This window comes from Hyalella azteca, unplaced genomic scaffold, assembly GCF_000764305.2.
Source record: "Hyalella azteca isolate HAZT.00-mixed unplaced genomic scaffold, Hazt_2.0.2 contig11229, whole genome shotgun sequence".
In the NCBI taxonomy this organism is placed as follows: domain Eukaryota; kingdom Metazoa; phylum Arthropoda; class Malacostraca; order Amphipoda; family Hyalellidae; genus Hyalella; species Hyalella azteca.
The window spans coordinates 418,582-434,972 of NW_025941232.1; the positions used below are offsets into that span (position 1 = coordinate 418,582).

General features: G+C 37.7%; 1 protein-coding gene across 1 annotated transcript in view; it reads left to right on the top strand.

The window, feature by feature from the left end:
* The window catches only part of LOC108666207 (sodium-independent sulfate anion transporter), a 31,383-nt gene extending 20,708 nt beyond the window's left edge, over positions 1 to 10,675 (top strand). The window contains exon 14 of the mRNA XM_047882748.1: positions 9,142 to 10,675. Coding sequence (XP_047738704.1) covers positions 9,142 to 9,302 — 161 coding nt within the window. The 3' untranslated portion in view covers positions 9,303 to 10,675. The remainder of the gene's footprint in view (positions 1 to 9,141) is intronic.
* Positions 10,676 to 16,391: the final 5,716 nt, after the last annotated feature.

A 16,391-nucleotide genomic window follows, 5' to 3' on the forward strand; every position in this document is an offset into this window, starting at 1 on the left:
CGACGGGTTTCCTCACATGTTTAAAGACGTTAACCGAGTTGATGAATCAAGACGAAAATTTGAGTTTTTTAGTATATATTTTTTTAAGAATTGCATTTAGTGATCTTGCAGAGCTCAGTGCCGATTGTTACTGATAAAGACTGGACTGAGAGTAGCAGTGATCCCTAAATTTTGTGTCGGACCGCACTTCTGGGAACCGTTGATTGCATCTAGCCGCCAGTAATGCTGGCAAAACTCGTTACATTGTATCGTCCTACTTGCATGTCAATACACAAGCGACGCATTAGCAAGTCCTGGCTCATCGAAGATTAAGAAGCACAAGTTTGAAAAAAACTCTAACGAAAAGGAGATTAGATCCAATGAAAAGATGTATGATCGCTGGAGTTAGCGCCATGCCGTTGTTTATTTCCTCATTATATGCGCATGTGGTACGGCTTGTAAACTATTGGCTGAATAAGCAGTCGACTTGCAGACATGGCTTGTGCTGGAAGCGGATCTGTCTCTGGACGACATTCTTGAGTTCTGTTCACGTTGCTGGGGTCGCTCAGGTGCGTCAAACTCTTACGTTATGAATGAATAAACACTTCTTACGAATAAAATAATCCAACTATATAGAATATTACGAAATGAATAACACATCGAAATAGCCACCAAATGAAAAACGCAGGGAACAAACAAATAACCAAGTTGAAACGCACCTTAACACTGTGGGTTCAAATGCGGGACTCACTAAAGCGGATGGAACTTATAAATCTAACTTCCGCATATCGAAACTGAAAACTAAAAATAAATTAAAAATATTAATCCCTATATTTCACTAACAACATTGATAAGATTATTTTGAACGACGTAATTTCGATTGGCGGATCATATTTATTTTTTAGTTTCATCTCTCCCACCCCGCGGCTCTAGCTTGCGTGTATAGAATAGAAGTGTCGGCACTGAAGAAATATGCCCATGGCCTGTTGCCGATTTTTGAATTATTTGTGACTTGATTCACAAGGGATCCGGCCTTTGGACCCGATCTTTCCATAACTGACGATTGATTGAGATAGCTGCTGGACTTATTGCCTGGTCCGTAATTTGCTAGGCATTTTAATACTGAACATATGCTACTCCATAGCTTCGTCTAGTCTGTTCTTGAAGGCGTTCATACTCGGAGCGTCAACGATGCTATCAGGGAGGCTGTTCCACATGTCGGTGACTCGAAGCGAGAAGAAATGTTGTCGCCAGTCGCATGGACGTGTTAGGGTACGCACACAGTGGAAGCAGGTTTGCCCGCGCGGGCAACCTGCTCCAACCTGCCACAAGAATGAACATAGGATAATAATGTAAGTGTTCACAGTGAAAACNGCTCCCTAAATGGGCCTGTTGCCCACGCTCCCTAAATGGGCCTGTTGCACACGCTCCCTAAATGGGCCTGTTGCACACGCTCCCTAAATGGGCCTGTTGCCCACACTCAACAGAGAGAGGTCTGTTGGGCTCGTCTACTTAACTGGCTAAACTGGACGAATAGCGAGGTTGCTTTCTGTTGTGGAATTTTTGTGTATTTTATGTTCTCTTCTTGGCTAGATGCAATCTAGATTTGGCCCTAAAAATTATTACTGAGGAAATAGTCTGAAAAATACAGTTTTGTAATATCGCATTAACCGGAGCTCATTAACACTGAGGATATGTTTGCAGTACGATTGCATCAAAATCAGGAGTGAAGATACATTAAGATTAGGAGTGTAGGAGATGTTAAAATTGAATAGCTCTACTTGATGAACGTTGATAAATTTACGACGAATTGCATGAAAAACTGGAACTTATTTAGTCTAAAATTCTTTAAAAACTAAACTCTCACAAAATTAACAAACTGAAATGACGATAAAAATAAGTATTTTCTTATTATATTACTTATTTAATTGATCATGCTCAGTGTTCAAAAATATCATGAATATAAAGGGAACTTAGTATTGAGCTACTACCAAACACTTTCTGGATGTGACATGGCAGTGAGAAAATATTGCAACGAAACCTTATTGGACATCTAAATTTTGGCTAAAGATAAATGATCGTGGAAACTGGGGTAAGTTAAAAATTTTGACGCTTGGATCTGACTTGCCGAGCTGGTCTCAAGTCATCAGCCACTGATAATTGACTGAAGCCCTACGAAAAAACCGTGTCCAGTATCGAGTTGAACTATTGGAGAGCTGTTGAAATCATGGCATTCAGTACAGCGACGTTCATTTTGAAAAAGGAAGGGTTCAAGATAACGCACTTCAATGAGTCAACGGCTTGTAAAAAATCAACATTATTTTTCGAGTCACTTGTGACTCGCATAAGTGAGACAAGTGGATTACGATGAGCCAATAAAATAACAGTTTCACAAAATATCTTTACTTTTTAACGAGTCGTTAATATGTAGTCTCGTACTCTGCTCTGAGTCACTGGCAGAGTAAGATACCGCAGCTGTAATGAAGTGACGAGTCATGGCTATAGGTAACATCTTTCATAAGCTAAAAATGTAAACACACTGACGGCTTTAAGTGACTACAGATGAGCATGCAATGATTTAACGCCTTGTCTTACACAGAGTATGTCCTTCTTGCAGGTGTTGCAAGCTCTTCCTCCAGTCTCAGTGATGCGAGCTCATTAAGCTCCCTCCGCATCAATGTTTCTACCGCAACTCGTCTGTAACGCTGGATAGCTTTTATGAACTATGCGGATCTGCTACCTAAAATGAACAGTGATGTAATAAGTACAGCACAGTTCATAATCTTCATCGAATATTTCTCGTCCTGCCGTAGAGGACATGTGCGTTTCCACTTCACTACATGTTATTTTTATCGAGTATCTTGTATTGATATCTCCGTCACCAATGTTCCACCATTGCTTATATTCTGTTTTATTTTCAAGCTCAAACTTGGAAGCTTTAAGTGCTTTTATCATTACTAATCCAAAGACACCCAAGGCCTATCACAGTTTAAATTTTCTTATCGAAATTTCTATTAATGAGGCAGTGGCTTGCGTGTGTCGGTGCAAGCCTTGCAATGCATTACCTCAAAGATTAATTTTGGTGTAGTCATGTAATTTATACAGCATTCTATTTGGTAATAATTATAGTGGTGCTTTTCATATCCAGTCTCGTGCTTCTCAACAAATCAGAAGAACTAAAATTTATTTGTAAATTTACAATGACATAAATTTCATACAATAGAATACCAGAAAAGTTTTCTTGTAAAAAAAATTGTCAATCGTTTGCCGCTTTTGGTTCTTCTGATATGATTCAACTGATGAATTCATTGCCAACATTACCACCAACTCGAGCAACATTCTCAACCGCGTTCTGGTTGAGTCGTGGTTATCATAGTATTGCTTCAACATCGTTCAGTTTTTCAAGTGAACGAGCCGAATGTTGGATAATATTGGTCGTGAAATTCAATTCTTCCGTGAGACAACAACAGGGATAATTTTCTTCCCATGGCTCAAGTCAATGTAATTTTATGATCGATTTTATGTTTCCGTGTGCCAGTCATGTTGCCAAACTAGAAATAAGCTGCTAAATCATTATTAATACTTATTCTACTATTATAATATATCTCTTTGTTCTGATTTCTTCTTGATTTAAATAAAATGTTCATTTCTTTCTCCGACGAGCATACGTTTTAATAAGACAATAATTCGGCGTGTTTGAAAATTTAATCAAATGTGAATAAATGTGACTCGTCTACAGTTATGTTATATATTTATTTAGTAGTCCATGAACTAAGATCGACAAAACTTATCCACAAAATTTTGAACATTTCTTCTTCCAATCACACGTGATTTTTCCCTAAATAACTGCCAACTTCTTGAAGAAGATCCTTGATGAATGTGTCTCCTTTTCTTAGCGAGGCCTTTTGTGTGTGCCTATATTCAATGGCTGTGCCTATTCGTAGTAAAGCGTTTTCTTAATGAAGGGCTGGTTAAACTATTGCAATTAGTGGTGGAGGGCTTGAAAAGTTGAGGTCATCTCGTAGTGGTAAAGATTCCAGTTGGTTATTTGTAGGACGCAATCAATGCCCTACAGAACTGGCCAACTGACGGTAAGAAATAACCCGATTGACTTGTAAGAGTACAATAAAATGTTCCAGTCTATAGTACGTTATTCGTATGAAGTGAAGTGTTGGCGAGTAGTGAAGCATTATAAATTATACCTTTATATTTTATTATCTGTTGCATCTCAAAATCTGATGTTTTTAAAGAAAATTCTATTGCCTTGTATTTCATACACCTAGATTTTTAGACCAAATGCAAATAATATTTTTAAAATGTTCCTATACGTTGATCGTACAAGGAATAAAAGAATTGCAAATAACCCGGTAATCCCAAGCAATCGTCACAAGGTAATTTGCATTTTTAGATAACTGTGAAGCCTTCTGTATTATCACACCTCGTAATTCGATAGTGTGTAGTAGTTCTTTATGTATTTTATCCACTCGTATATCCTCGAGGATAAATATGTCCAGCCGTCTATGAATTAGTGTTCCAAAGTCCTGTTTGTGCATAACTGCTTTTTAGTAAACTTCCAATATATTCAGAGGTGTGATTTTGATTTGCGGATAATTGTTATGGCTTGATGTTTGTACGCACCTATTGTGCCATTGCTTTACTACTGACGTGTACAAGAGCGGATCCCTTGTGTTGGTAAAGCGAACACTTCAGAAACTTGTATACCGGTATGCTGCAATGAACTGCTATGAATGTATGTTATATTATCGATTAAGCCTCATGTATTCTATATTTTTATTAATCATGATTGACACTGCTTCACTGTTTCAATAGCTGCTCGTATATGCACCAAACCTAAATCGGTTAAAGGCACATTCAAGGGAACAAAATTTTTTTAGCTCTCCCGTCCGATCTTTCATGAAAAGCTCATTATACGTAGCAGTATAAAGTGTAATATTTTATATATTAACTCAATATATGCTTATTGCCTTCATATAGTCACCACTATATCATTGTATCATAATTGAAGTAATTTAAGCGCAGTAGCTAGTTATAAGTGAACTGTAAAACGATCATAACGAGTACGAGCCCTGCACGCTGAAACTTAATGGCAGAACTTCGAGGTGCCGGCCACCATGTCTTGCCTTTATTATAATCAAAGTGGGACTAAGCATTACATTATCAATATAAATACTAGTTATGCTATTGCTACCAAGTCTTGGTGTGCATCACTATTTTTGTATTATTATTCGCGAGAAATTTCGAACTTCTCTCTGGTGGCGTGCACTGCGGTGAGATGGAGTTGAACGGTAATGCAGGTAGCGCGGACGCAGTACATGCTAATACCTTCGTTTCTTGAAATGTTTGGTAAATTCCAAATGTTTTTCTACATGTGAAATATTAATAATATTTTGAGAGAAATGACTTCATCTAACCTGACATGCATCTACTTCCAGTGATAGTACCTCTATTATTATTAGTACCCTGCCCGTTTAACGTGTATTATAAGAACACATTGTTGATGTCACTTGTTGCGAGGACGATTTGTACCGCCACTTATTCCATGATTCTTGTATCGATTCGTGTTGTGTATTGTTCGTGTTGTGTGTATAAATCCACTGAACTGTGGTCTGCTGAGTGTGGATGGTACCCGATAGTGGCAGCATTTGACACAAATTTCTCAGATTTTGTCTCTCAACATTCGCTTCGTATTGTCCCCTGGTCGTGCAAAGTCGTGTGTCAGTCATCCACTCACAAACAACAATGTTTAACTTGATTAGCGATTCTAAAAGATGTCCGCTGTCATCAGTGTGAGCTGTAGTGATCGACGCACACGCTAATTTTCTAAATTCGTGGCCTGTTTGCTTCTTGTCAATGCTTCTTGTCAAACGTACAATTTTACCTCTTTGCGAAAACCTTCTGAACTTGTCATTTTTAATGCATCGGATTTTGGTGGCTTCCAATTTTCCATATTTGAGTGAATTTTTAAAATGTTTTGCCGGTTAACAGTATTTTTCACATGTAGCATACCTTTATTGTATAAGTAAATTTTTTACATTTCTTAATGTAGGCTGAACTGTACAATAATGCGCATTCACCCTGCAGATTTATGTAGACAATCGTGTATAACGCGCATACTTTGCTGAAATGTCATGTAATATCGTGCATTGCTGATTAATTAGCCATATCATGTTTTAAGTAGTGATGAGCCGTTAAGTAGCTGAAGCAGCCATCGGAGACTCGGCTGCTGCCAAGTACAATTGTCGATTCGTCTTCCCGTCTCAATATGCTCAAAGATTCCCGTCTCAATGTGGTCAAAGATTCTTTTGAGGTTCACGTGACATACTTGCAAACTATTTCAAATACTGACGTGAATCAGTGACGACAGTGTGTTCTGAGGTTAGTAGTTTTGGTTACAAGCGCGTATTAGTAGACCTGAGCCTAGTTTGGCTAATTGTATTCTGTTGCGCTCAGTGACAGGGTAGCTGCAACTGTGGCTGCTGCCAGACCGAACTTCTATTTTTCAAGTAAACGAATCGAAAAATGAAATCTTTGCTTTTCTATCCCCGACCTTCTGCGAGGTATTTTTGCTTTAGGAGGTATTAAAGTAATCATTAGGCAATAGTTCAACTCGATGTAGACACGGGTAATATTTAAGAATATCATCAGAAGATCACATTTATTTTTTTTAATATTTCAGCAGTTCGGCGCCACCTGAATATGTTGGTCAAATTGATCCAAATTTAACACGCTTTATACTAAATAAAATAAAGTGGAAAAACTTGCAATTGGAACATTATAAGAGAAACATTTCGCTCAATTTGTCGCCCATTGCTACGCACAATAGCCAAACTAGCAAAGGCAACAAGAAGGGAAATAGTTCAGGTATTTTTACAAACCAACCACAAAAATTCTAAATCTGACTCAAGATATTTGAAAAAGCATCTGTTAGTGTCTAACGAAGCATTGATGGCTGCTCAGCGGTTTACCATAATTTAGACATGATGCTCTGAGAGAGGAACATTCGGATCGATCAGCACCTGTTTTGATCAATTTGATTTTTCTCAATATGTGAAGTAAATTGTACCTTTCACGTTTCATACAACAAACGTATTTTCAAAGTTTAATTTCATGTAAATTCAATTCAAATCTTCAATGAAAGTTGTATATATTCAACTGCTTATGTGAATTGTATTTTGCGCGGGATGTCTAATCCTGTTTCATGTAAATACTCCAATGCATATTATACATAACTAGTACGCAGCTTTGATAACGAGTCTAATTATAATTTCTGATAGCTAATTACAACCAAAATGGTATGAGGGAAGTGAACACGTTTGCTGCGAATCATTCTATTGTATTACTCACTTAATGTACCTTGTTCAGGCGCACCCTGCTGGTGAGCTTACCGGTGCCGGGAACTACTCTGTAACCACTGATCTTGAAACTTTAATCCATCTTCAACTATTATAATTTTTGCTGATTACTGAGCGCTGTTTCATTTATTGGAGCGAAATTGCCAATGTATATCATGTGTTTTCAACTCTATACTACTCATTCTGAATTTATCTATAAAATTTACATCCGTTTCTGCTTGTGACATGTGCTCTGTGTGTGACGGTTGGACTCGCTTTGGAAAAAAATCTTCTCACGCTTTGGGAAAAAATAATGTATTTCTATTGGTAATGGACCTTGTAAAATAGTACCATGTAGAAATCCTTACTTGCTTTCGCACCTTATGGCTTCCTCATGGTTGAATTAGTATAAGGTTGACCCATGAGAAGCTCATTTTCGCGGATGGAGCTTTTTGTTCGCATGTGACGTCATTGATCTCAGTGACGTCACGGGCATTAACCAATCACCGAAATGCGATCAAACCAGTCGACCAATCCGTCATGGGATTGAAGGGATTGTTTACGTTTCTCGATCTCATGTGACGCAACAAGAAAGCTGAACTGAAAGACGGAAATTCTCGTGGGTCAACCTTATATATAGTTCAACCATGGGCTTTCTTATCCTAAATGCTCTGCAAGTTGATACTAATAAAAAATATAATGATTTGACTCCGCAAGTTCCTTATATGGCTGTCAATTGTACGATTATTCCCGATGCTAACGCTGCATTTGCCTTCCTTAATTCTGGTTGAAGTTTGACTTCAGCTTATCATCTTGTGCTTCCGCTGCACGGCGATCTTTCTGCCGGCAACTGGCTTGTTGATGCCCAGGTGAGTGCTGCGTGGCAAGATTTGTGCGAGTGTCAAGGCAGAACCAACTTCGTGTAGGATTAAGTAAAATGATATGAAATACACACAGTTTTTATAGTTTCCGTATTTTTTCGTTCCTGATCGAAGCCTAAAGCGAGAACTCTTCATCAGTCCAATTGATGGAAAGAGAATCTTCTTTTGAGCTCAAACTTCTCACTCATCACACCGAACAGTGTGATGAAAAGGCTCGGTTCCAGTGAAAGCTGCCAGACACTTTTTGTACATTTTTTTAATGTTTCACTGCCTTTGAACCTTACTATCCCAAGATCAATCATGTCTAAACTAATGCCAATTGCTGTGCTTACGGGTGAAAACAAGTAGAATTGGACTACTGTTTCAATTAAAACTTAAATATCGACGTATCGGTCGGTTAATAAAGTATTTAATATTAAAATAAATTGACTACTATTTCTATTACATGCCATTCATTCCCAATGGAGTAAGTCGGGATCCGAGTGACTACTCATCCGCATTTGAACCGTCATAACATAGTGTGTTAAATTTAACTCCAATGTAAAAGAGGCTCCGAAGTTCTTTTAAACTTATCAATAGCCGAATAACTTGTCCAGTTGTTGAAGTTGTAATGCGATACACTTGGCCATATTAACTTCAATCATAAGGATCGTAATCTAATGAACATACATGCACAAATATGTCGTAACTATTTATTGTTGAGATTAACCCTACAGTGTCGCGTGTATGCATAAGTAATCTACGCCCTCGAAAATTGACCGTAACGAAACTGAACGAAAAGGTGGCCAATTTAGTCAATTTTAGCGAGAGATCACTGCAGAGTTAAGAGTAATATTTTAAGTCTTGTTGGAACTATCTAGTGTAGAGATTAGGAGTAACATGGAAGATTTTTACATATATAAATTTTAATGAGGATTTTTAATCGGCAGACCGTCCCGCCCAGGCGTCTCTTCCAGTTGACGCTCCTGCCAGAGACACCGTGCAGGGCGGCGCGTCTGAGGACGCAGACGCGAGACCTCCTGAAGAAGTTCCTCTGATGGCGAGCTCGTCTGATGATCGACCTGCTGTTATCAAGAAGGCTGATCACTGATCGCCTCACTTTGGTGAAATATTCTAAATTCAAGATGTGGCATATCTTGTTTGTATACATCGAGTCGTTGATTGATTTCATAAATTCCACAAATTCTTAGAAGCTTCTACTTAAAACAGTTCCAAGCGCGATTAATCCACCATTACTGAGAACATTTTGCCCCCATACAAATATCTCATGGAACTAAGACGTAAAATTGTAGTCTTGCTCGTTAATGGCAAGTCAAATTAAATGAAAGAAACGCAGGGATCGTTACGGTAGGCAAACTTGCATTTACTCACTCATGGGCTAAAATAAAACATTTTCTTGTTACCAAAGAATACGATTTTCACAATGAATCTATGTATAATTGTAATATTCTCAAATGAATAAATTTGTAATGATTTAAATGAATTTGGCACTACAAATGCTATTCTGCGATCGATCGAAAAATTTAGTTTGTAATACGTCAATGCTTCTAACTTTATGATAGTGTGTATGACTAAACGAAATTGATTTTACTCTACCAACGCTCTATTCCGAGCGTTCGAAAGAGCAACTTTTCAACGTATAAGAATTACCTCCATTCTCTACAACATTCGCCAATTTTGGCATTTCAAAATACTGGGTAGGGAGTTTTTTTCTTTGACATTTAAACATTTATTGCCTCGCGAACGCGGTAAACAGGTTTTCATCTTTATAGAAACTTTCAAAAATATTTTAGACTTGACAATATTGTTACTCCTAGACTGCGCTCAGTTCTTGGTCCCGTACAAATATTATTTTAATCGATTCAGTTTAACTAAGTTTCGCATTTTGTAAGTTGCCGAAAAATGTTGGTTTGTCGTGGAGCGAACGCCGATTCCTGCGCTGCTCGATGATGTTCCGGGCGCCCGCAGCTGACTGTATTTCAGGTTCACGAGTGGACAGACATCATGGTCCTATTCTTCTGTTTGTTTGAAGCGTTTTTAAATTAAGTCAATTGTGCGCGTGCCGGAATTTTTTGAAGAAAAAATTTTATTTTATGCTGAGCAAAAGAATTGCAGCGCACGTTAGATGGGAGACATTTAAAAATTTTAAAATACCTTCACTGGAAGAGGTCTAGAATCAATCACCCGAGTTGATGTATGTCAAGACTAAGGTTCTAATGACATTATGGAATGGATTTGTGTTTTAGCAAATTCATTTATTCTATTGCTTTCTCAGCGAAACTGCATGAAATAAGCCTGTAATAATAATTGGTTTATGTACGTCTCAATTAATGCAACGTTGTTGGAATTTCACTGCCGTCCTTCGTCTGTAGTCGTTCTAATTGATGTTCTGACGCTTTTCTGTACGAAGAATGGCCTTTTATATAATAATATAATATATGATTATAATTCTGTTATATAATTTATATTCTATATTGAAGAATGACCGAATAAATAGCTTCATTTTATTTTGAAAGGAGCACATTTTCACTACCACAGTCACTCACCACGTGTCATCAGCTCTACTTACTTAACGTTCATCGGTTCAGACAAAATCGTGACCCTAGGGCAGGTCTTGAACTCCGTCTAGCTTGAAGCTCCTGAGTTTTGTTGATTTTCTGCAATTCAAGTTGTTTTTTGTATTTGATTTGAGTTTTTTCCTCTTTATAAACGAGTGATTCGATCGGTTGTTCATCAAATCAACTCCCTAGAAATACATAGTTTGAACCGAGTTGTTCAATGGTTTGGTTTAGTGATCAAATGGACATGTTATCAGTAGTTTTAAAGGGACCAAAATAGTGGGCGTATTTTTCGAGCGAACTTTATTTTCGTCACTTAGCAGACAAAGTCTGTTATTGAATTATTTTTCACTACAATATTTCGATGAAAACTTCAATTCTCGTCTGCTTTTAAAGTTTGAACGTAACTAGCTCTCCCATTCCCATGTTGAAGACCCAGTATAGAGCGGCATGACCACCGTCTGAAGCGCTCTAATAAATCTGGCCAAACTTCACAGCTTAGTCGATTTAATTCCTGAACTCAGTAAACCACGTGAATGTTTCATAACATAAAAACAATCTTGTACAAACTGAAACGTTAACACTAATGCGGTACGAGTTTATTTTTGATTTTTTGAAGAAGTCGTCATCAGCCATGACATTGTTTTAAAATAATTTTGGTTTATTTATGCATTTCATGTTTAACCCTTCATAACGTTCCTCGACAGCTGGTGTGAATTGCTAGTATCTGTTTACTCTCAAGAAATGTGTCATCTGAACACCTATGTATGATGACGAGCTTGAACGCTTCATAAAACGAAAATTTACTAAGGTTACGAATTATTTGTATGGTTTTAACCGTCGCTGGAAGGATTTGTGCTTTTAATAAAGCTAAGTTTATTTCTAGAACGTTTTAGGGAATTTACATGCGCTGGAAAAACAGTAAAACTAAAAATCCCTACGTTAGTTACGGATTAGTATTTTAATAATTATAGGAAGTTCAATAATCTATTTATTATATACGAAAATTTTTGTTCTTCGAAGCAGCTTGACAATACAATATCGAGAAATTCATAAACGAGTTGTGTACTTGTACTGTGGGGAAGAGAAAGTCAATATTCTGCTAATATGAGTGCCTCTTGTCCACGTGTATTAACCTTTTTTGTTTCATCGTGTGTACATTGAACTTTTCAAAAGATGTCTATTACAAAGTTAGCTCATAAGTAACATTGCACAATTTGCAGTGTTCAGCAGTGAGTTGCGTGTTCGAGGCCGCAACAAGCTGTGAATGTGATGCTTTGAACCGGCGACAGGCCTAACGGCCTGCTCAAAGCTGTAACCGTTATTAATATAACTATTCAATTTGCAGACCTAATGATTCCATAGTCCAGTTAGTAAGCTCTATGAACTCTTCACATTCTAGTGGTAGGTTTAATATTAGTCAGGATTTTAGTCTCCGAGTTAGTGTCTAATAAGATGTAAGTTTCCTTTTAGATAGCAAACGTTTTTATTGTTTAGTTTAGATTGTTGTTAAATTTCATAATAGTTCAAATAATTTAAACCGTTGAAAATCATTGCCTGAATTTCATAAGTCGATTAAACTCTCGCACGTTACAACTAATTGTTTGAAATTCTCAATTGTAAGTATGTACTGTTTAACTATTATTATCGTTTGTCAGCTTATTTGGCTATAATAACCGTCGACTCTACTCAAGAACGCACTCCGTCCATTAAAACTTGAGAAATATTTAATTTATGCGCGATTGGAACAGAGGAAGTTAATTTTAGTTCGCATTCGGTAGCTCATTTTTGATAACGTGTTTTAACCACGAAAAAAGCAGTGATGCTTCGCATGCTCTAACATATATTGTTACCCTTAAAATATGACCATACGGTGAACATGAAAAAAAGGACATGGATGGAAAATATAATATTTGTGTGAGTGAGTGAACTTAATAAAGTGATCACTGCCTTGTTTTGTAGCAAATAGATTATATTCTCCCATAGTCACAATCACTGCAGTTTGAATGTTTTAACACAACTACCCTCATTTCCTACAACTTTTTGTATGCGAAAAAAATTCTTACAGTCACTTTACCTTCATCATGATGCAGATGTCTCCTTTTTATTCCGTTCTTGTTTTAAAAAATTAAGATGTATGCTGTCCCATGTACGACGATTTAATTTAAAAGCGATGAAAATATATCCCGTTTATTTGCTTCAACCGAAAATTATCCCTAAAACATCGTTTCTTTTGGTGTACCTCTGTTTAGTTTGAACGTGAAATCAGAATGTATTAAAATTTATGAATATTAGCTGGGGCTCAAGGGCGACTAATGCAAAAGAGAGAAAAGGTGTAAACAAATGCGAGCTGAGAAACGCTGTGTGAATGAGGAGAAAGATTAAGTCTCAACATTATGCAAGCGCACACTCTGTGAGACACTGTGAGCACGACAACGCTGTGGCTCCAGGTGTACTGCAGACTCTAGTCTTTATTTCCCCTCGATCTTGTAACCGCAACAACCTCATTAGTCATTTCAGTCTTTGTGCCGGCGAGGAGGCCGCGGGCGGTTATGCACAGCAGAATTGGAGCAGTGAGTTGCGTTTTCGAGACCGCAACAAGTTGTAAATGTTCTGCGATGTTAAGAATCAGCGACAGGCCTACGGCCTAATAAACGCTGAAACCGCTATATTATCATTAGGTTATCTATCGAGCATGTAAAGGAAGTCGGTAGCCAACGAGCAATTTTGTAATTTATTTTCATCCTACAGCATAATGCGAGTAAGAAGAACACAAATTTCCGATTAATCATCTATTATGCTTTCAAAAATTATTTATTTAATTGTTTGTTTTTCAATTTATTTGCGGACCATGGCACATGTCATCATCTACTTTACATGAATTTCTTAAATATATTCCATGTGCTTACCAACACTGCACGTCATGCATTTTTTTCTTGCAGTTCTCCTGCACACAAAACATTTCCCTGCTTCACCATTTTCTGCATATTGAATGTAGTCAGCACCGGATTTCTTGGTGTCAAATACTATTTTTTGATCAATGATTTATATAGGTATAGGTATATATCTATAAAAGGTATATAGGTAGAGGTATACCGTAAAAAATGCAATACAGTGTATTAATGATTTGTATAGGTATATACCTATAAAGGTATATAGGTAGAGGTATACGAAATACCGCACCATGTATCCAGATTCTACACATAAGGAAATTCCAATCCATCATTCAAATGCCGAGGTCTGTAGGATCTGACCATTATTTCGTTGATTTTCAAATTTTCAGAGAACATACTAAATTTTAGGAAGCATTGATTCTGTTCGTCGATTAAAGGGTGAGTCTTCAAGCGTCAAGCGGGTGAGTCTTCCTCATCATCTCACGCATTGGAGATCCATGTCCTCATCATCTCACGCATTGGAGATCCATGTCCTCATCATCTCACGCATTGGAGATCCATGCTCTCCTCATCTCACGCATTGCAGATCCATGTCCTCATCATCTCACGCATTGGAGATCCATGTCCTCATCATCTCACGCATTGCAGATCCATGTCCTCCTCATCTCACGCATTGCAGATCCATGTCCTCATCATCTCACGCATTGCAGATCCATGTCCTTATCTTTACACGAAGTCTTTTTTTTATGAGAAGTTTGAGAGCTGGTGAAGAAGAATTAACACAAATTTTTTATACACTGATGTGAAAGTTGAAAGTGATGAACGTTTTCTGTCTGACGCATATGACGCTCTGCATTGTGGAATGCGCTGCAATTTATAATAATAGTAATGGCGGTTTCAGCGTATATTAGGCCGTAGGCCTGTCGCCAATTCTTAACATCGCAAAACATTCACAGCATTTTGCGGTCTCGAACGCGCAACTCTCTTCTTCAATAATGCCATGCTTAACCGCCCGGCCTCCTCGCCGATTCTGCCAAGAAACTGGCGCACAGAGCTGGGATCGAACCCGCGCCTCTCTGCTCCAATCTTGGTTCTGAACTGTAACCACTGGACCACCCTGCCCTTTTCATCATCAAACCATTTCTCAATGCAGTACCGGGCTCTTCCCTTTGAGTTTGGTAAAGAGATGACTCCTCCTTGCCTCCCCAGCATCAGAAGGCACAAGAACGGAGTAACATGATTGTTTTTCTTTGAAGACGAAATCAAAGGTGGTGTTCGCTTTTTAGCGGTGACAACATCATTTTAGATGTACATATTTGTTCTGAATGGTAGTCGTAATGATAGTCGTAACGTCCTGCTGCACAGGGAATTTCGAATTTAGGTATAGATGGGGATATCTGCTGGGTATTATCGTCAATAATATCGGTGACTGCTTTGTTGAAAGAATTTTCATCAATTCAGTTTGGAACAATTAATTTCTTCATTTTTTAAGATGTCTGATGGGCCATTGTCCAAACTTTCATCCTCAAAATTATGAAAATCACTTGCAATGATGTTAGATTTATTATCTTTCTAAGAAATGAACACATATTGTGTCGTTTCTCATAGGAGCAAATAGAAAATATTAGTTTAATTTCTATAAGTCTGTAACAGCCATGAGCACCGCATCAACACTTTTGGCCCGGAATTTGGCCTGGATTTTGGCCCGAAATTTTTCTACCTAACTAAAGGTAGCAACCTCTTCACGCAACAAAATCCTAAAGTCTCACCCAATTATAACAGCATCAATTAACTACCACAACACATGATATACTCTGCATCCACGATATGCAGCATCCATGATACACTGCATCCACGATATGCAGCATCCATGATACACAGCACCCACGATATGCAGCATCCATGATACACTGCGGGGGTACGACATTTGGTTCGTACTGTAGGCAAGCGATTTGACGCCACATGTGAGTCTTACCTTAAATTTAAAGGGCCAGCAGTAGGTCAGCATGACACACATATGGGGCAAGTGGGTCTTAAAAGTGCATCGTTTTCTTGACGGTTGACTCATCAATGTGCGTCATCCAGACCCACCCATTTCTCTCGGTGTAGTAGCTTATGTTATTTCAAGACCTAACTCACGACTCGCTTCTCATCAAAGCGGAGGAAGCCGATAGCAACGATGAACTAACTACCACATCGAAAACTTCAAACTTTTCTGCCCATTTAATTTTAAAGTGCGTCTGATATTATCAATTAATGAAATTTATAATATTTTTATTTGTGTTGAAGCTTGACATACATAAAACTTGATAACTCTCACGTTGAGCTGTGTCAACGTGAAGCTTCAATTAACCACATGGAGCTGAAGCTATATTGGTTTAATCCTTTGTTCACTGACCTCAAGAAAACTATCGTAATAATCTGTAGCGACTCCAATTTATATACCTCTTGTAATTATTTCTTGTAAACGATTTCAATGAACTCTCTTAGCTATTTTAATACAAATTTCGCGTTAAAGCCATCCTAAAATACACTTAAGCTCTTAAATATAAAATTATATGTTCATGTATTAAATTTATTACATACAAAATTTCCGACCAAATCCATTTAATATGGCCTGAACATGAATTTAATGCTATAAACGTACAGTACTTCGTGGTTTAGTTGCAGTAGTGTAATCAAGATGTTGCTAGCTATGAAATGCTAGCCCAAATCCTGTACATTTTC